The 22,055-nt window shown below is 37.6% G+C and overlaps 1 protein-coding gene across 3 annotated transcripts; it reads right to left on the reverse strand.

The window, feature by feature from the left end:
• Positions 1 to 159: 159 nt before the first annotated feature.
• Positions 160 to 22,038, reverse strand: LOC121242997 (probable protein arginine N-methyltransferase 6). 3 transcript variants are annotated; one of them, XM_041141043.1, is made up of 13 exons: positions 21,676 to 22,038; positions 14,937 to 15,002; positions 14,401 to 14,469; positions 13,321 to 13,356; positions 12,057 to 12,122; positions 4,608 to 4,676; positions 4,352 to 4,429; positions 4,087 to 4,165; positions 3,203 to 3,297; positions 2,441 to 2,525; positions 1,234 to 1,430; positions 632 to 686; positions 160 to 442 (listed from the first exon to the last, which is right to left on the reverse strand). In XM_041141043.1, the coding sequence occupies exons 1-13, from the start codon at positions 21,946 to 21,948 to the stop codon at positions 420 to 422; spliced, it is 1,191 nt and encodes a 396-aa protein (XP_040996977.1). In that variant the 5' UTR covers positions 21,949 to 22,038; the 3' UTR covers positions 160 to 419. The 3 variants fall into 3 exon arrangements, with proteins under 3 accessions (XP_040996977.1, XP_040996975.1, XP_040996976.1); XM_041141041.1 differs by having other exon boundaries at positions 568 to 686; positions 21,676 to 22,036; XM_041141042.1 differs by lacking the exon at positions 14,937 to 15,002 and having other exon boundaries at positions 568 to 686.
• Between the last annotated feature and the right edge of the window lie 17 nt (positions 22,039 to 22,055).

Below are 22,055 nucleotides of genomic sequence, written 5' to 3' on the forward strand. Positions count from 1 at the left end.
AACAGATCGTTGAACCTGAGAGAATTGAATGGCCCGCTGATCCAGCAACTCATGAATTCAAAAAAAAATAAAAAAATAAAAATACAACTTTTTTTTTTTTTTGGGGGGGGGGGGGGGGTAGTGGCGGTTAAAGTAACAAAAAATACAACCCAAAGAGAGAACCAAATCAACAATGTGTTAGAAGCACAAATAGGGTAACATCAAATTTTCCTAAACTGCCTCACCTATGCTTATATTCTAATGAGTTGTCTTCGTGCCACTATATCAGGTTAAATTAGGGAAATTCACTTAGAAATGCAGAGTTTCAATTAGAAATGAAGACAGGATAGGCCTTATAATTACTCATAGTGGCTCTGCTCCAAGAAGCCCAATACGGAAGAACGAGAGTCCTTAAGATGATCACCGCATTACCAACTCTTTTACGAAGGACCGGCCACCCGAGCTGCAAGAGCAAAGATCAATCATCAATGAGAAATTTGACCATAGAAGAGACACAATAGCTTTGAAAGGAGAAGGGGGGGGGGGGGGGGGGGGGGGGGGGGGGGGTGTGGAGCTGCCATCACTCACGCATATTCAAGGTGAATATTCATGAATCGAGCATTTTCTTTGCTTTGTGATAGTGTTACAGAACCTTCAATCAGTTGATCTTGCTCAACCTCCATTGGATCATAAAAGTATATCAACGTCTGCAAGTTGGTTAGATCAATTAATTGAAACAGTTGGGGCAGAGCTGAGTACTAAATTATTGCAAGAATGCAATGTTAAAAGACCGAATTATTTTCTTTTTACTTTCCTGGAAAACTTTTGAATTTGCTGATATATTATGTGTTCTTGACATTTTAAATGAAAAAAATCAGCTTTACTTGTCATCAGTCACTGATATCCTGACAACACTGACATTTCTAATATGCATTTTCTTCCACAATAATTATGAAAATAACTGTTCAAAAAGAGAATTGTTTTCATCCAGTTTCAAATTTGTATTTCGTCCATTAAGAAGAAGAAAAAGGACAGATCATTTTGGCCACCTTTTCCACTTTTTGACACCCCGAAAGTCATATCTGCATTTGCAAAAATTCTATGGCCTTGCAGACAATTTAAACCAACAAAACAATATAATTCTCTTCACTTACTAGTAAGTAATGGGATGAGATAAGACCTTGGTGTTCAAAACATGAGCAAGTAAGTGCGATTCAACACATGAAAGAGGCCCGCGTGGGGTAGAGTGAGTACCTGTTGCCAATGTGTTGGAGGGTCCTCGGGTGCAGTAGACAGCACCAGTGCTTCATTGGGATTTGCCCGTTTCTTCCTCTGACTACCATTTAGGGGATTATCGTCAACATGGGATGAGGGTGTATGGTTGTTGGTAGGAGATAAAGCAGGTCCACTAAATTCAACATCAAACCAAAAAGCAAACCCATGCAGTGGAGCTGAAAAATGAAGAACATTCAGACCAAACTTTAATTAAATAGAGGAACATTTTTTGATAAGTTAATTAAATACAGAAACACATATGGGAGTGGCAGCAAAAATCAACTAAAAATCTTAAGAGAAATGACCTGGAACAGGATCATTAATGAAAACCTCCAATTATGAAATGTATGGTAAAAATAGACTGAAGGTTAGCAGGCACTATGACTACTGGACGCGCAGAACTTATGATAATACAAACACAGTAAAAAGCAATGATGTTCAGAAGACAAAACACAAAAGCCTGTCAGATATTCTTTCAGATGATGAGGATGGAACTCATTACTAGAGGTGTACAGGAACCACCTACACCAGCTGGGAACTGATCAGACCGGCCGGAACTGGTCGGCGGGTGGCAGGAATTGATGAAAACCGATATCAGCCAGTTCGGAGCCGGTTCGAACCTTTGGAAAACTGTTGAACCGGCCGACCATATATATATATATGTATTTTAAATATATGTATATAAAACGGCGTCGTTTTGCCCCTTGGAACTTAAAAACAAAACATATGGAACGGCGCTATTTAGCTAAACGGTTTTTCAAGGGGTTGTTTCAAAATGGATTTAATAAACCCCCTAGCCCCTCTTCTTCTTCTTCTTCTTCCTCCTCGCGTCTTCTTCCTTCCTCAGTCGCCATTTCGCCTGCAACTTTCTTCTGCTCTCTCATGGTAAACATTGACGGCATCCCTCCTCCATCACAAAGATGCTGACAGCAGACCGAGGAACCGAACTGCGCCGCGTCGAGACCTATAATATCAGTTTTATCTCCCCTAATCGACCGGTTTCGGCCGGTTCTTTCCTCTCATGGCAGACGTCGGTTCGGCACCGAAACTGCACCGAACCCATCTGTTTTCAGCCTACTCATTACAGATCTTGGAAATATAAGGTCAAAGAAACATCTAGTACATGGGGACAAAAGACCAGAAAATATGTAGATACAATTATGAGCCAAGAGAGGATAGAGATTACCTCTCATCATTGACTTGAACTTATATCTAGTTGTAACGGTTTCCAGCTCATGAATTGAAATTGTATAGCAGTCAAGGTGCTTTACCTGTAAGCAGTAAAAGCTTCATGTCAACAACTTTCTCCCTAAAAAAAGAAAAAATATATAGCATATAACTATAATTTTCAAAAACATATATACTTATCAAAAAGAAATTCAGAAGTATATATGTCCATGACAAGCTCTATTTTTTGGGGGGCATTTGCTTAGAGACCTAAGGACATTTCATTCCACTTTATTCCTTTTTAGTTCCACTACTTATCAGAAACCTGTACACATACAAATTTTAAATAGAGATTATCAATTGATTACAGACCAAAATCACAAATAAAAATATAAAACGTTGCCTATGAACGTTAGATTGATATTTTCATCCCAATCATTCACAAAGGAAAAGCGGAATAGACGATGAAATCCTACAGATGCACTAACGAATTTGTGGACTGAGGAGACATCGGCATCACATTGAATAGGCATGCAGTTCACAATTATGTATTTGTAGATAGAAGAAAATATATTTTTGATCAGTAAATAAAAATTTTATTGAAGAGAGAACTAGGCATAGCCCAAGTACACTGGGCAGATAGAAAATATAAGATATTTTAGCATTTTTTAGTAATATATTTATACTACCACAGCTTAATTTTCTAGAATTGGCAGTCCATACATTGAAAAAGTATACAACAAATGTAATCAACCTGGAATTAAGAACAGAGAAGACTCACCACCTGTGGCCATGTCAAAACATTCTCGCCTGTTATTGTCTCCACGCATGGCTCCTCAAATGCACACTGTTTTGCTAGTGGCAACATGGCAGACACTGCACCCAAATACAACAGCAAAACCATAATTCTTCCAAAGCACTACTTGCTGTTCAATGATTCAATGTTCGCACAACTAATTTATGATGCAATATCTTAACGCAATACAAAAGGATACTGCCTATTAGTATATGTTTGCAGCTTTCACACTTAGAGGTTGGGGACCTGGAATGCAGAGTGTTGCAAAATATGAGGAATAAACTTTCATATCTTTGGGTTCATCCCAAAACAAGAAGAAGAAGCTGAACCTTCTAAGGGGAAAAGGCTCCCTTAAGAATTTCAGTGCAGTGACCCAAGGAAAAGCCCAAGCTACATTTGAACTTACATTTCAAAAAGACAAGTCAATATTTGTCACACCTCAGTCCCACATTGAGAATATGAATAAATCAAATAACTGGCAACCTTTAGTTCAAAAAACCGCACAATAGATAACGATAAAGTATTGGACTCTAAGAAAGGTCAAAGACATTATACACCTAACCAAAATAAGTGATCATCGAGAGAGGCAAGGCATACATTCAATGAATATAATTTCCATCATATACCAAATGCCATCAACAATTAAAAAGAAGCAAAAATAACATGAAATTGCAGGGTGTTTACTGAAAATATTCCATTGATAGACACCAAGAAATTTCCTTCGAGATCACAGCAAACAAAATATCTGGTTTTTAGGAAATGTTGAGTCCACATGCATAAGTAAAATTGCAATATAAGCCTTTACTTTCATTTGTTTTGTTATCACAGGGATTGTGGATTTCATGCTAGCTAGTATGATGTGAACTCACTATCAATTCCATAAACATTACGCCAGAAATCAATGCTTTCACTGTATCTGTCCGAGTGCGTAATAGGCGCCATGTACAACTGCAAGCAGTAAAATTGAAACCAGAATCATCAAGTTGGATTCATTGTCTATTCAATAAAACTAAGGCAGCCCCAGAGTACCAAGTCTCCCTAATACCATACAGGATTATTATTATTATTATTATTTTTTTGATAAGTAATACCATACAGGATTATATTAATCATAAAACAATAAGGAAAAGATACCGTTGCATTCGAAGGAAGTATAAGACCTCCAGGCTTCAGCCACCGATCTCTGGCGGTAATCACACTTCCTAGCATACTCTAAAATAGGCAAGTTCATCATAAAATAAGAGTGAATAAAATAGTAAATCTACTTTCAGGAGGTTAGGAACTAAAAAATATGGGATTGTGCCAATGTATTCCCATTTCCTAGTACAGTTCTTAACGTGTTATGCTATGTTTCAATAGAAAAACCAGCATATAAAGTCCTACTAATCACCTCGTAGAGAAGCATATAGCCCATCCACTCAGAAATTATAACATCAACCTCCTCATCTATTTGAACATCCTGCAGAAACCATAGTCCAAGGTTAAATAAATCTACTTACCAAAACAAATTTACTTATAAAAAAAGGGAGTAAATCACAAATCTAAAGGACTGGCTGGCAAAGGTGGATTAGTACGGGCAAGCACGAAAATAGATCCATTACTCTGCCAATAGGAAAATATAGATTCATTACTCTGATGTCAGTAAAAGCTAAATGAGGAACCCATATAAATTACTACCATCTATACATTGCTTTCTTGTTTTAGATAGTGGAGTCATAATTCGAAGCCATAGTCTTAATCCCCTCTCACCCTTGCCCCCCACCACCCCACAAAAAAAAAAAAAAAGAGGAAAAATTACACTTTCCCCGTCAAACTACCACTTATTTTGCAATATGACCACCAAACCATCAGATTTGTCATTTCCCACCCAAACTACCACTTCCCTTGCAATTTTCCCCCTCCTTTGAGATCCAACAATTATTATTTTTTTATTTTTATTTTTTATGCCAGGGAACCTCTCCAAGGCAGGACCCTTCGGACCCACTCCTATAGAGTAAACCCTGGTCTCGTGCACCGCACCCTCGGAAGTTTCCCTACAGCGAACTGGTTAAATCACTGGCTTTTCACCAAGGAGTATGGCCCCTAGAAATTGTTTGCACCCAAGGAGATTTGAACCTTGGACCTGGGGGGAGCATACCCCCAAGCCCACGGCCTTTACCAATTGAGCCAACCCCTAGGGGTTTGAGATCCAACAATTATGATTGTGCCATGTCACCTGTTTTTCATTCATTTATTGATTGGATTTTACTAAAGGTAGATTGCAACTTATGTTCCAAATTGGGGGGGCACAATAACAACTTTGATAGTATGGTGGTCAAATTGCAAAAATAGTAGTTTGAGTAGTAAGTGTAATCATTTCAATAATAAAAATAATTATATTATCATCACCATCATCATCATGGCCCAGTAGTATATGTTACTTATCCATATTTTACAGAAACTCCTTCAAGGATCAATTTAGAATACCAAAATGTTACTTTTTCCACAAGTTACAATCCATTGCAAGCCTTATTAACATGCGAGTCCCACAATGGCTGAGGTGTTTATATTGCAGAAACTCCTTCAAAATGTTAGTTTGAAGTGGCTGAGATGCTTAGTGTGTTAAGAGGGATGGACAAAGACAAAGCATGGGATCAGGATGGCTTCAAAATGGCTTTCTTTCAAGCTTGTTGGGATATTGTTAGGGAGGACATCATGAAGGTTTTTCTTGAATTTCACTCGTTAATGGAATTTGAGGATAACACTTCATTCATTGCCCTTATTCCAAAAAGGGCAAGGTCGGTGGAGGTGAAAGACTTCCGTCTCATAAGTCTGGTGTAACAACCCAACAAATAATTATAAAGTGAGAATATTGATCATTTTTATTGGGCTTAAATTATATTTAATGGGCCATATTGGATAAGCCCACGAGCGATAAATTTTTGAGGTTGATTAGAAGTTTTAATTAGGTTCAATAAGTAGGTTAAATCCTATTTATTATTTATTGAATGAGTTTGACTCCTTTTAGAATTTAAAAATTGGTCATTAGAAATTTATTTCAATTTAAAATACCATTCATTGAAGTCCCCTATGCAGTCTTAGTCACTGTCAATCCTGCATTGAATAAACTACTAGATCATGTTTTTAGATTCAAACTCTCTTCTTGAATGATCGAGACCAAGTCCAACTCGAACTCGTCAGCACCCTCTCCCAATTGACAAATATCTTCCTTCCGTGTGTTATTTGGAAAAAACCATGAACCTCCGTAAGTGCAGTGGCCGAACCCAAGATATCCAGTCCAGCACCGTGCGTGTCCCATGTTCACCATGCCAATAGCCGACTACCTCATTCTCTCACATCCCTCACGTTTTCTCTCTCCTAGTTCACGTGATCGATTTTATGTCGGAAATATTGGATTAACGCTACAAGGTAAGTAGGATGATAATACCCTTACACTTATGAATGGTAAAAGACATTTTTATAAAAGTATTATGCATGTACACCCTCCATTAGAAGCCCCTTTTTATGTACCCAAGTCATGATTAATTTGTAAATATCATGATTTTATGCATAAGTTTCATGTTAGTTGCAAAACATGCATAAAATATTTTATAAAAATCCATGATTTATGTGAAGATTTCTAGATTAAAATATATATGAAAATTCATGATTTTATGAAAGGAGTTATGCGTTGAAAGATTTGTGAAAAATCATGATTTTATGTGAGGAAACATGTATAACGAAATTTCATGAAAAAATGAGATTTTATTTGAAATCTATGATATGACAAGTACGTAAGTATGATTATGATGAAGTATGAATGGTAAGATACATAACGATCTATGTTATGATATGAAGATGGTACCATATGTTATGGGCATATTGCATTACCAGGTTGCACATGTTGGTAGTGCACCCAGTGTGTCTTCCTTATGTATGGATTTCACAACCCGCAGAATCGGAATCTACTTAGATTCGCTAACCTTAACTCACGGGGGTCAACAATGGATATCGGCCTACGACAAGTGAAGGACAAGTTAATGCATTTCATGTACAAATCAGGTTCATGTTGATTTTAGTTATGTATGTATTTATGAGTATGCATATTTTTCAAGAAACCTTTTGTTTATTATGTTTACTGTATGATATGTTGCTTATTAAGTATTAGACTCATTTTTGTGTATTTTTATGTTTAACCACCCCAGGTGATATCTTTATGAGGATGGGACTGCAGGACATGACTTGACCTAGGGAGGCAAGGCAGAGGCCTAGGCAGTTTATGTCATGCTCAATTTTTATGATTTAAAGTTTAATAAGTTATTTTGATAAGCACATGAGATTTTATTGATTTTAAATAAGTGTTTCCGCAGACTCTCTTTTGGATTTTAAGTATTTAATAAAGATTGAATTATTTATTTATGGAATCTTTCGTATCTGGCGCTTTGTTAAAAAGAAAAATTTTTTTAGTCTAAGTTTAGTAGCACACCAATTCTCCGAAAATTCTAAAAATGATTTTATTGGAGAAAGGGGTATTACATCTGGTGAGTGGGGTATACAAGATCATTTCAAAAGTTCTATCTAATTGGTTGTGCGAAGTTATGGGGAAGATCATCTCGAACTCACAAAATACCTTTGTCAAGGGAAGACAAATCATTGACTTGGTCTTCATTGCTAATGAATGCTTGGACAGTAGAGTCAGAGTCGGCACCCTAAGTATTCTCTATAAATTGGATATGGAGAAGATATTTGATCATGTTAATTGGGATTTTTTGTGTATATTCTTGGTAGGTATGGTTTAGGGGAGAGATGGAGTCAATGGATGAACATTGCATCACAACTGTCAGATTTTCGATTCTGGTTAATGGCACTTCTGAAGGTTTCTTTAATAGTTCTCGGGGTTTGAGACAAGAGGATCATTTGTCTCCTTTCATGTTCGTTTTAGTAATGGATGTGTTGAGTAGAATGTTGAAGGCGGTGGTGGATAGGGGCTTTATCTCGGGTTTTTCGGTGGGTGGTTCATCGAATGGTAGCTTAAATGTCTCCCATCTCCTATTTGCTGATGACAACTAATTCTATGCAAGCCGGATCCTGACTAGATTCATTCCTTGAGGGCTCTATTGCTTTGTTTTGAAGCTATCTCCGGCATTAAGGGGAATTTATCGAAATCTAAAATGGTTCAAGTAGGCTCAGTTCATAATTTAGGCAAATTGGCCGCTTTCTTGGGCTGCAATGTGTCATCCTTGCCTATGGAGTATCTTGGTCTTCCCTTGGAGGCTCTTCATAAATCCAAGACAATGTGGGATGGGATTGTTGAAAAGATGAATGTAGATTGGTAGGTTGGAAGAGGATTTATTTGTCCAAAGGTGGTAGAATCACCTTAATCAAGAGCACATTATCTAACCTCCTAGCATACTTTCTATCTTTATTTCCTTTACCTGCAGGGGTGGCGAATAGATGGGAGAAGGTTTTTTGTAATTTCTTGTGGGGAGGTTTAGAGGATGAGAAAAAATTCCATTTGATTCAATGAGATAAGATCTGTACCCCTTTATGTTGTGGTGCTTCGGGGGTTAGAAAATTGAGAACCTCAATAATGCACTATTAGGGAAATGGTTATGGCGATATCATCGGGAAGGGGATGCTCTTTGGAGGAATGTTATTGATGTTAAATATGGGAGTATTTGGGGAGGTTGGTGCTCAAATGAAGTAAGAGGGGCATATGGTGTGGGAGTTTGGAAATTTATCCGGAATGAATGGGAAGATTTCTTCAGTAATTTCAGATTTGAGGTGGGAAGGGGAACACAAATCAGATTCTAGTACGATATTTGGTGTGGTGATGTTGCCTTGAAGAATGCTTTCCCTTCTCTTTATAGGATTGCATTGGATAAGGGTGCTTCGGTGGCTGATAACATGGACATTTCTCCTGGTTCTCTTCAATGGTCTGTGAGGGCTTATTCGAGCTGTCCAGGATTGGGAGGTGGGGGATATTCCTGAATTTTACAGTGCGTTATATGTGCTGAATTTAAAGGCTAGAGGGGACGATAGGTTCTTTGAACTCATTCGGGTAATAAAAACTTCTCGGTCAGATTCTTCTATATGGTTACGTCGACCCATTCTTCCATTGTTTTTCCTTGGAAGACCATCTGGAGGAGTAATTTCCTCTCAAGATTGCTTTCTTTGGCTGGCTGGCTGGCCTCCAATGCGAAAATATTGACTATCGATAAGCTGAGAAAGCGTGGTATTTTTACAATGGATTGATGTTTTATGTGCAAAAGAAACAGAGAATCGGTGGATCATCTTCTTCTTCATTGTGTTGTGGTTAAGGCTTTATGGGATGAAATCTTTACTAAGCTTGGTATTGCATGGGTAATGCCTAGGAGGGAAGTAGATTGTCATGTTGGAGAAGAATTCAGGGCAATCGTCAAATCTCAGCTGTTTGGAAGATGGTGCCTCTATATTTAATGTGGTGTACTTGAAATGAGAGGAATGGTCGTTGCTTTGATAATAGAGAATGTTGATGGGAGGGTTTAGGGACTTTTTCTTTCATACAAAGTTACTTTGGGCTTCAGCTATTTTTTTTTTATAAGTTTGGGCTTCGGCTATTGTATTGAATGGGATTACTTTTAATGACTTTTATGCTGTTTTTTACAGCACTTAGCATGTAATTAGGTTCATCTGTTGTATACTTCCTATGTACTTGGGCCTTGCCTAATTATGTGGATTAATAAATTCTTCTTACTTATAAAAAAAAAAATGAGATCCACATTGGAAAAAGAAATAACTCATTAATTGGGTACTAAGTTATAAACGTAGTCATAAGTGCCAAGCATCACATAGGTTATATCTTAGGTGAAACTAGGCTTTATTATTGATTCTAGGAGAGGAGTCTAAAACTCCCTTAGTGAGTTGGAAAAAAAATTGTTGCCCAATTGCTGATGGAGGACTGGGTATTCATAGTCTATGTAGTTTTAACAAGGCGTTGTTGGGGAAGTGGCTATGGAAATACCATGGGGAAGAGGAAGCGTTGTGAAGGGGGGTGATTGATTGTAAGTATGGCAGTGATTGGGGAGGATGGTGTACCAAGGAGAGCAGAGATTCGTATGGAGTGAGTCTATGGAAGTTTATTAGGAAAGGTTGGGGTCGTTTCCTAAAACAAGTTAACTTCTCGGTTGGTGATGGTTCAAAAATCAGATTTTGGTCTGATGTTTGGTGTGGGGATATTGAATTGTCTCGAGCATTCCCGGTTGTTTTCAGATTGGCGACTAATAAGCAAGCTGCGGTTTCCAAGGTGATGGGTTTTTCCAATGGAATGGTGCTTTGGGATGTAGGCTTCTCCAGATCTGTCCAAGATTGGGAAGTAGAGGAGGTCACTGATTTTTTTTAGACAGTTGTATTCAGTGGAGATAAGAAGACAGGGCAGGGACCAACTATGTTGGAGACAAACAGCCTCTAAAAAATTTACAGTTCGGTCATTTTATAAGGTGATACTTAATCAGCACCATATTGGCTTTCCTTGGAAGCGGATTTGGAAGGCTCACGTTCCGTCAAGGGGGGCTTTTTTTGTTTGGACAGCAGCAATAGGGAATATTCAGACTATAGATAATTTGAGAAAGCGCGGAATGATTGTTTTGGATTGGTGCTTTATGTGCAAGAAAGAAGCGGAATCAGTGAACCATCTACTACTTCATTGTGAAATGGCTAAAGTGCTGTGGGATGGTGTGTTTGGAAGGGTTGGGCTGTGCTGGGTTATGCCAGAAGCAGTGGTTGATTTCCTAAAAAGCTGGACCAACTTTCAAATGCATACTTGTTCCCAAGTGGCAGTTGCATGGAAAATGATACCTTTGTGTATTATGTGGTGTATTTGGTTGAAGAGAAATGAGAGGTGCTTTAATGATCGGGAACGCAATAGAGATGCATTATGGAAGTTTTTTATAAGCACTCTACTTTGCTGGTTCTCTGCTATTGTACTCAAGGGTGGGGCTGTAAATGAGTTCTTGTCGTCGTTTTTCCAAGTTTTAGAATGTAACTAGGTGTTTCTTGTGTATACTTCCTGTGTACTCGGGCTTCGCCTAATTCATTGTGCTTAATAAAGTTCTAACTTATCAAAAAAAATTATTGATTCTAGGGAAGCTTCAAATTAACTAGTCTTTTTGGAATTATAACACAGATGTGGCTAGCGCTTCCCCTAGGTCATTAAATATGGCATCAAAACCACCTAGTAAGGTCAGTCATGAGGTATTGGAACATTGTGTGATATGGCCCTAACGGGGACAACAGGAACTTAAAATGGGAAGCTTGTAACACCTCAATTCACATTGGGAAAAAGAATAACTCACATAGAATGCATAAGTTATAAAAGTAGCCATGAGTGCCAAGTCTCACATTGGTTACTAGGTGAAACTGGGCTTTATAAGGGATTCTAAAGAAGCTTCAATTTGGTTGGTCTTTTTCAGGTTATAGTGCAAAGTAGTAGTGCTTTCCCTGGATAGTTACACCTTATAACCCAAGGGTATCTCCTCCCTTAATAAACAACAGGAAGAGAGTGAGCTCATGGCTTCGGTCCCATAAGGGTGCATGAATTGTACCTACTAATCAGAAAAAGTCTGGCTACAGCCCTTTTTCCACAAAATACACAAAGGGCATGTTCGATTCCACTTTATTAATCTTGAACTTCATTATTCCAAAGGTCAAGGTCAAATGACTTGATCTCTCAAAATGAATAAAACTCATAAATACATAATAATCATATAATATGAAGAAATTAAGTTAAAAGGCGGCTGAGCATTAAGATCATTTAATGCAAAAAACTCTAGCAACTCTTACGAGGAACAAGCAACATATTAGTGTTTTTAGAAAAGCCTACCTCAACCCGTCCATGCAACACGATGACAGTATCAGATAAGTTATTCGCTTTCACAACTTCATTCGCCTGCTCACGAAAAAAAGAAATCAATCCAAACCAGCCTCATTACCCACTTACACACCAACACCAACACCCACCCACTCACACAATCAAATTCCCAAGCCAATTGCTAGGTGCATCACATTGCAAACACGAAGAGATATTTTACATTTCGTCAATACACTATTGCTAATGATCACAATACTTATGAAAGGGAATCAGCAAGAGCTAACACATCTACCCTCCAACTCCCACCCCGAAAGAAAAGTGGGGGGAAATTTTTTTATTTTTCAAGAGGTCACATATAAGGAGAGGTAAGGACTGACAATCATCTTTGGTGATAATGGAAAGAGTAATAAACACTACATTTAAAGAATGAACTGGTTTTTTTTCTTTTGTATTAATAAAATTTATTTAACGTATCAATAAGAACATAACGAACTGGGCTGCATTGAAATCAGGTGATTTTGTTTTCAGTGGTCAGTTAGTTTATTTAATACTTTAAATAAATGGGAATTTCAGAATGAAAAGTGAAAACGTACCCCAGCAAATAACAACTAGATTTTAGAGTCTGTCTCTACACAACACCCCATACCTCCCTAACCAAATATGAAACACTAAACTAACTAAAATTCAAAAGTTATTTTCAGGCAGAAAAGCAGAAATAATATCATGAGAGAGAGAGAGAGAGAGAGTATAGGCTGAATGAAATATACTAATTATTTGAAACTGCAGTTTTGCTTAACTAGCCTAATTTTTCCTCAAACAGATTGACCTCTTTTTTTTTTTACCTTATTGCTAGGTGATTAAACTCACTGTTGCTTTTCGGTAAAATAATAGGATGAATAAGAGTTTGGTTGAGTGTGGGTTACAAAGAACTTCTCTCACCTCATCTAAAGGTAAAGTTGTTCTAACTGTATCCCATCACTCAAATACTGGTCACAGGTCACAACCAACATATTTTTATTTCTAGAGAATCAAATGAATTAACCAACTCATAATCATATTTATCTTACTCCCTTTTCAAAGTGACATCGGATTATTACATGTTCCCCTGTAGTAACCAAATTCTTGAATGACTATAAAATATAAGAGAGTTCAACCCATAGACCATAGAGACCAAGATACTCAAATAAAACAGACCACATTTAGGCAAAAATTATGAGCATTTTTATACGAATTAAAATGAAACACCTATGATATGATCATTACTACCACAAAATACCTGCACTGCAATCTCACTTGCATCAACTGCATACACCTGGTAAAAATATAACCAATTGAATTATGTCATACTAGTTAAATACTTGTAATCTAAAATTACTCGCTAAAAAAATTCTGTAACCTAGGATTAACGGACTCGGAAGTCATCAATATCTCTAAAGGAGAAAAAGAGCAGGTGCGAGCAACACTTGGTCCTTACAAAATGAGGAATGTGGCCAGGCATTAAGCCGTGTTTTTCTTTTTCATTCATGATCAATTGTATTCCTTTGTACAAAGTAGGAGCTACCATTCAAGAAATGACAAAACTTCTCAACAACTCTATAAGGATAATAACATGGAAACAAATCCATACCATGATAAAGGAAATTTAAGTTGTTCATTGAATAAATCAGATGCGTGAAAAAGAACAACCACAGTAATCCACAACAGAGAAATTGAAAAGAAACAGTTTGCAGGGAATATTATATGATATATAATTGCTACAGTCTGAAATAAATGGAGAAGTACAAACCTAAGAAAGGAAAGAAATTACATTGAATATTATAAAATTAAATTTAAAGCAGCATTATCATTTTGAAGCAAGTATCCAGCATCGACAGATTTTTTATTTGTCAACAATCAAAAGATTTTCTTTTCTTTTTGCAAGTAAAAATCAACAGTTTCCACACCAAGAAGTCTTGCAAAACTCCATCTGCTTCTCAAGAGTACCTACTAGGAACTACTTTTTGTTATCAACGATGAGTTGATCAATTTTTTTAAAGTATTTGCCTACCATGCAAAAGTATACAACATGGACATATTGACATTAATATGTTAAGATATTATTAACATTAAAGCGATTATCAAATATTTTGAAACTCCCAACATGCTGCAATCCCTTTGTTTTTTAGTTTAACAAGATACTTGTAACTTTTCGAAATGACTAAATATGACGAAATACATAAGAGTCTTTTCCACAAAGCATTTCCCAGAAATCAAATACATTTATGGTGAATCTTACCATATATAATTTTGTAAAACAAAAGATGCATGTTCAGCATATTTTAAGCATTTAGCACATATTAACCCAAAGAGAACTTACCCGTTTTGCACCAGCCTGAGCACAGAATATAGAAAGAATGCCCGTGCCACACCCAACATCAACTACAACCTGTAACCATTATTGCATAAAAGAAATTCTTTTTACCTATAAAACAAAGCATTATGGCATAAAAGAAAGTAGGCAGCGAACTGTATAAGCTGTGGTTCATCAAACAGATTCTTCAAACCAGAGGCAACTTATGTTTGAACAGCCCATTGCCGTAAATGTCAAATAATAAAATACAATGAGCATATATTCACAGAAGTATTTTGAAAAGGTATTTGATAATATCCGATTATAAAGCTTACCAAAATAAATGACAGAAACAAGCAAGTGCACCAACCCAAGTTTCCAAGTCCTCACAAGTACACATTTCTTTTTTCTGAGAAATATATCTTTTTTATAGGTAATCAAGAGTTTTTATTCATAAGGAAATAGGCAACATTTTCTGATAAATATATCACAAAACATATCATCTATTTTTTCCTTTAATATTGATACATAATTCCATAACTGAATCAGAAGAACATCATTACTTTGCCTGCAATAGAACTCTGATGCTGCATGATTGCGGCTCTGTAGGTTTCAGTCCGCACACGATCCTGTATAGCTCAAAGAAAAATGAGATATCACCATGTAGTCAATAGCATGTCCTAATAATCTAATTATAACCATAGAATATGAATTAACTCCTCACAGTCAAAAGCTCAAATTAATTCTTTTTGATCAGTAAAAACTCAAATTATTTCAATAGATATACTTGAATATAATAGAAATGACCTATTGGAAAACCCACCAATAGCAAGAACATGGAAGCAAAATCCATTCCTAAATGAAGGACAAAGGTTTCAATTTAGAAAATATAGTTCCCAGATCCTTGTATACATAATGCCACACTTTTTCACACTTTTTTATGATGAGAAAACCTGGAGACTGTGCAGACGCAACATGTCCTTTACCAAGTTAAAACCCGAACCCATGTAACACGCTCACATCACATGGATAAGGTAAATCATCGGCTTTTTACCGATGGAATGTGGCTCCAAGCAAACCCCCAAGATCAAGGCTATTACCACTTGAGCAATCTCCTAGGGATTAGCTTTTTTCACTTTGATGCCTTTACAAGATTCTAGGAGGAATTCGATGCCTTGACCTTGCTTCTAGAAACTTGGAGTACATTTCTTATATGCATATTGTGGTGTTCTTGATAAATAGTGGGGGAGTTCTAGCTTTAACCCAGCTATGGTAGACTTCTCTAACTTCGTCTTTGAACAAGATTTATTGAATATTCCTCTTGCAGGTGGCTACTTCACTTGGTCAAGCAACCGAGAAGATCCCTATTGGTCAAGGATCGATAGATTTATTAGATCACCGGAATGGGAAGCACATTATCCGAACCTTATTCAGAAGAGACTCCCCAGGTTGTGTTCTGATCACTTTCCTATCCTCCTTGATTGTGGAGGTCTTCATAGAGGCCCAAGGTATTTCAAGCTTGAGAACATGTGGTTGAAGTCAAAGGGATTTCTTGACAGAGTCCGAAAATGGTGGTCATCTTACCAATTTCTTGGAAACCCTAGCATGCAAATTGAAGTCCCTGAAGAAAGATTTGAAGGTGTGGAATGAGCACGTATTTGGTGATGTGGACGGCCACAAAACTACTTTCTTGGAGGAACTCAAGGGATTGGAGAGAGTGGAAGAGGAGAGGGAACTATCTGAAGCAGAGAGGGCTCGTAAAACCCAAGTGGCTGCAAACATTAAAAGGGTTTCTTTATTGGAAGAAATATCTTAAGAGACAAATATTGCAAGCATTATGGTTGAAGGAAGGGGATAGATGCACCAAGTTCTTCCATCAGGTGGCTAACTCACATAGGAGAAACAATGCTATAGAGATGTTGATGATTGATGGGGTGGCTTCCTCCAACCAAACTGAGATCATAGATCACATTCTCAATTACTATGAGAACGTGCTCACGAAACAATTTTCTTAGAGACAGAGATTAGATGGGCTTGCTTTTGACGTCCTTGATTCACAGGAAATGGAACAACTTGAAAGGTCATTTGACGAGTTAGAGGTCAGGCAAGTATTAAAACACATGGCGGGTGACACAGGCTTCTTTATGGTTTTTTTTCAAACATCCTAGGAAGTGCTTAAAGAAGACATCATGGAGGTCTTCCATGAATTTCATGAAAATGGAAGATTTGAAAAAAAAACCTGAATGCAACTTTTATAGCGCTCATATCAAAAAAGCCTGACGTGGTACGAGGTAAAAGATCATCTTCCAGGTGGACGGGTTGTACAAAATTCTCTCCAAGGTATTGGTGAATAGGTTGAGCAAGGTGTTGGAGAAGTTATATCGAAGCCTCAGAATGTCGTTGTCAAAAGTTAGGCAAATCCTTGACTTGGTGATTATTGCCAACGAATGTCTGGATAGTAGACTCAAGTCAAGAGAGTTGGGGCTTATGTGCAAGCCGAATATGGAAAAAGCCTATGGTCATGCCGACTAGAGTTTCTCACTTTACATGCTCGAGAGATGTGGCTTTGGTACGAAATGGTGTACATGGATCCATCATTGTATCTCTACGGCATGTTTCTCTATATTGGTGAATGGAAAGCCAAAAGGCTTCTTTAAAAGCTCACGAGAATCGAGACAAGGTGACCCTCTATCTCTGCTACTTTTTGTTTTTGTGATGGAAGCCTTTTGTTAGATGATTTCAGGTGTCGTGGAGGGTGGATTCATATCTAGATTCTTAGTGGGGGAGGCAACTACAGGCTCGCTCAACATATCTCATCTATTATTTGCTGATGATACCTTAATCTTTTGTGGGGCCAACCATGATCAAATTCGAGCTTTGAGGGCTTTCCTAATGTGAGAGTATGGCTTCCATTTTGGGATGTAAGATATCTTAGCTGCCCATAAAATATCTTGGCCTCTCGTTGGGTGCTACATTCAAATCGAAATCTATTTGGGATGATGTTCTAGAAAAAATGGAGAGGAAATTAGCTAGTTGGAAGAGGATGTATTTACCCAAAAGTGGTAGGATCACCTTAATTAAAAGTACTCTTTCCAATTTGCCAACTTATTTCCTCTTATTATTCGCGCTCCCTGCCAAGGTGACTCATCGCATAGAAAAACTCCAACGTGACTTCTTGGGGGGGGGGGGGGGGGGGGGGGGGGGGAATTAATGACGATTTTAAATCATTTTGTGAAATGGGCCACAATATGCTCTCCCATTAAAGAATGAGGTTTGGTTATCCAGAACTTTAAATCCATTAACAAAGCCTTGCTTGGTAAATGGTTATGGAGATATCAATATGAACGCCCTTGTAGAGAATTGCATCAAATTAAAACATGGGGAGGATGGTGTTCTAATGAGGTGAGTGGACCTTATGGAGTGGGGTTGTGGAAGCACATAGAAGAGGTTGGGACACATATGCAAGTAATATCCACTTTACCATGGGTAATGGAGCCAAGGTCAAATTTTGGCATGATGTATGGTGTTCAAATTTTGGCAGAAGTTTATGGTTTAGCAAGAATTAAAGAAGCCTCAATTGCGGCCCTATTAATCATCTCCAATGGTATTCTCCAATGGAATGCTACATTTCTCAAAAATGCACAAGATTGGTAAATTGATTTTTTCTTTTTTTGCATTCTTTGACCTTGTGTATTCCACCCGTTTATTGGGGGTAGTTGAAGACGATTTTTTGGTGCCCCTCTAAGAAAGAGATATTCATAGTCCACTCTTTCTACCAAGCCATGACCATGCACAACACAAATCCATTCTCATGGAAGAGAATTTGGAAGATAGAGGCACCTCTAAAGGCAGCATTTTTTGTATGGACGGCTTCTTTGGGGAAGATCCTCACTCTAGACAATTTGAGGAAACGTCAAATCATAGTCATGGATTGGTGTTTTATGTGCAAGAAGAGTAGAGAGTCCGTTGACCATCTACTACTTCACTGTGAGATTGTCATGACTTTGTGGAATGAAATCTTTGCTCAGTTGGGACTAGCTTGGGTGATACCGAGAAGGGTAAGTGCCTCCTAGCTTCTTAGAGAGGCACTCGGGCCAACTCTCAAATTGCATCAATATGGAAAATGGTCCCAACATGCCTATGGCGGTGCATTTGGAGGGAGAGGAATGCAAGAAGTTTTGAAGATCAAGAGCGGTCAATGGCTGAGCTTAGAAGCTTATTTTTCAATACTTTACTACATTAGTTGATTGTAATTGATTTTCATGGCATGACCTTCCATGAATTTCTAGTATCACTAAACTAGCATGCTTAGGTGTTGCTCTTGTATATGTCTAGTATACTTGGTAAAAAATAAAAAATAAAAAAAATAAAAAAGAGGGGGAGAGAGAGAATGATAATCATGACTGCAAAAATATCATCTTCACTAAATGATCTCACAAATTGCATTCAACTACATGATAAATTTAACACTATAAATGATGAAGAACATGCCTTCATCATACAAATAAATAGGCATAAACTCAATCCAATTGTGCACCAAATCTGGGACTTTGCTTCCAGCTACTTAGTCTTAGAAAGGTCACTATTCATTCATTCATATACGTATATACATACATATATGTATCTCCGGTGTGTCTCTACATATGCAAACAACTTGAAGAATTTTTAAGTTTCAATTTGAAGGAGAACATGAAAGGCTCTATATATTTTTTAATAGGTAAAATAATTTTTTTTTTTTTGGCAAGTAAATATAGGTAAAATAAAATCTTATTAAATCAAGTAAAAAAGAAGTATACAAAGAGAACAATACATACATGCATATATATATATATATATATATATATAAGATAAGTTTTATTAATGATTAAAATGGCAAGGATGTATACTTAGATACACCTAATTGGATAAGGTCAAGTGATCAAAATCTTAGAAGATAAAGCTAGAAAAAAATATGTGCATTATAATCCAATGGTAAAGCAAATAGAAAGGAAAGCCTTGAGGTCCTCCACAATCCTTGTGCTTATCTCCAAAACTTGGGTCATTTCTCTCTCCAACATGCACCACATCAAGCATTGGATCATTTCCACAATTTTCTCACTTTGATGACTACCAAGCTACCCTTTCTAGCACACTAACAGATCTACCACTCATCTGGGCATCACCCATGTTAGCCCCAAAAGACTAAAGCAGCTTATCACGATGTGCTAAGTTGTTAGTCGAGTACAAGATGACCTATAGATTCACATTTCTCTTGCACATACACAACATTTATCACCATAAAAGGTCTCTTCCTCAAGTCATCGAAAGTAAGAATCTTCCCTAGTGTTGATAGCTACTAAAAATATACGGGAGCGCGTAAGACAAGGTCTCAGGGGAGCCAGTGAGAAAGATAGTTCGACGGATGACACAACCCTTACGAAGATGGGTACCTATGGACAAAAAGAGACTTTGGATGAGCCAGGGGAAGAACCTTTAGATGCAAGAGATCGATTCAAACCCACTCGTGGGTAACCCAAGTGGTAAGGGCAAACTTGTGTGCATGAACCCCATGTCACAGGTTCAATCCCCCTGGGATCAAACTACGATTTAAGTGGGAGGCCATGGCAATGGATTGCTGTGCTAGCCTCCCAGGGGGTTTAGGTGTCATGGATAAGTCCTAAGGGCTCTGCCGTGGGGTGGTTCCCCCATCATGAGAGAGAGAGAGAGAGAGAGATTCAATAGGAGATTTCGACACTAAAAAAAGTGAGCCTTGGTGGCAGATCAAGAAGCACCAAACAGTAAGAATCTTCCCTAGTGTGGCTATCCAAACAAAGAAAGTTACGCTCAAGGAAACCTTGCTCCTCCAAATGGGCTTCCATAGAAAGTAATGTTGTCGTGGAGCTAACGCATTATAGAATGATGCAAGTCATCTTGTCATCACCCTATCTCAATAAAAGAATACAACCAAGCAAAAAAAAAAGGTAAATATATACTCCTCTCAATCTTTTGTCGCTTGGATAAAATTTGCTTACCATATATATATTTTTTATCAATAAAACAAGGATTTCATTGATGATATAAATAGGCATAGCCCAAGTACACGGGACATATCAAGAGTGACGACTAAGCATGAGTGGTCCAGCTATACAAGAAAATAATGGCTATTCAAGCTATTTAAATCTATTACAATCGACAACCTCCCATAATTAACTCAACTGAGCCTTAATTCCAATTGGGGGTTGGTTCCATGGATCGTCATCAACTTCTTTTGATAAGTAGATCCTCAACAACTAATATAAATCAGCCACAAATGTTATTTTCTGCCAGTTTATCCTAGTAAAAAACATACTCTTGGAGCCTCTCTGATTAACATATCGTTCTTTACTACTTCCACACATACAAATTTAGGTTCCCTCCACCTCCTTGCAACCTGCCAATTGAATTGAATCACTCTTTCTGGTGTATTAAAGAAATTCTTGTCATGCTACCGTTTCTTTTTTTTTTTTTTTTTATAGGTGGATGCTACCATTTCTTTTACCCTCACAACCTTAAAAAATACTACTTTTTACATGTCTTGTCATTGTTGTGCCCTAAACTTGAAAAAAGGGAAAAAGATCACTCCTCTTTACCATAAAATATTTTGGTCTGTTAAACATTGACCATGAGCAAGATACTAAACCATATTAGAAAAACTTATCGTTTTGCATGCAAAACCAACACTGATTGAACAAAGTATCTTAGATGGCTTTCACATACATGTAGATATATGTCTTTCAACTCATTCATTCTTGTTTCGTCTAATTTATCCTCCTCATATGCTCATGACCATTTTATTGCTAATAACATAATGATAGAAATTAAAAGGAAAAAAATCTTGCCGTGTAAAACAGAGGTCCGGATAGGTGCATCACACCGTAATTAACAGAGAAGCAAAATACAGCAGGAAAAAAGAACTGAAAATCCCAGAGACAAAATCGATTAGCAAGCATAAAGCCATAATCAAATAGAACACTCGACCGCCCTCCCTAAAGAAAAATAAACATAAAGCAAAAATCATAATGCTAAAAAACAAGCTCAATCACAGCAGACCCAATAAAGTATACAACATTGTACAACACCATAATACACAAGCAAATACACTTGAGAAGTTACGAAATTTAATACTCTATTCCCGGAACCCAGTACTTAAAAAGGGAAAAAAAATCGTAGACCTATATCCAAATAGCACGATAAGATTTCATAATGGTAACCTACATAGGAAAAATGCTAATCTTTTTTCATACCAGAAAATAAAAGGAATTTGAGGAGAAGAAAAAAAGAAACCTTGATCATTTCTTCGTGGATACCAACGTGAGCGTAGGAGTGAAAGTAGGCCATGTCGAAGTCCGTAGGGGGTCTCTGCTGCTCACAAACCCTAAGGCCAACAGTAGCACCGCCACTGGGGCCATGGCCGTCCCTCGAGTCACGCGACCTAGCACCAGAACCACGACGAGTTCCCCTGCGAGCTCGGTCCCTGAGACTCGGACCGAAATGCTTGTCAGCGTGTTGTTGATGCTGATGGTGGTAGCCGTTACCGTAACCCGAACTCGAATGCATTGTTGCCTCCACTGTCTGCTCTTGTGCGCACACCCAACTTTACAGACAAAAGAGGAGACTTGACGTACGGCGGCGTTTTGTATGCATGGTTATATCAAAGCACCCCC

The sequence above is a fragment of the Juglans microcarpa x Juglans regia genome, chromosome 8D (genome assembly GCF_004785595.1).
Source record: "Juglans microcarpa x Juglans regia isolate MS1-56 chromosome 8D, Jm3101_v1.0, whole genome shotgun sequence".
In the NCBI taxonomy this organism is placed as follows: domain Eukaryota; kingdom Viridiplantae; phylum Streptophyta; class Magnoliopsida; order Fagales; family Juglandaceae; genus Juglans; species Juglans microcarpa x Juglans regia.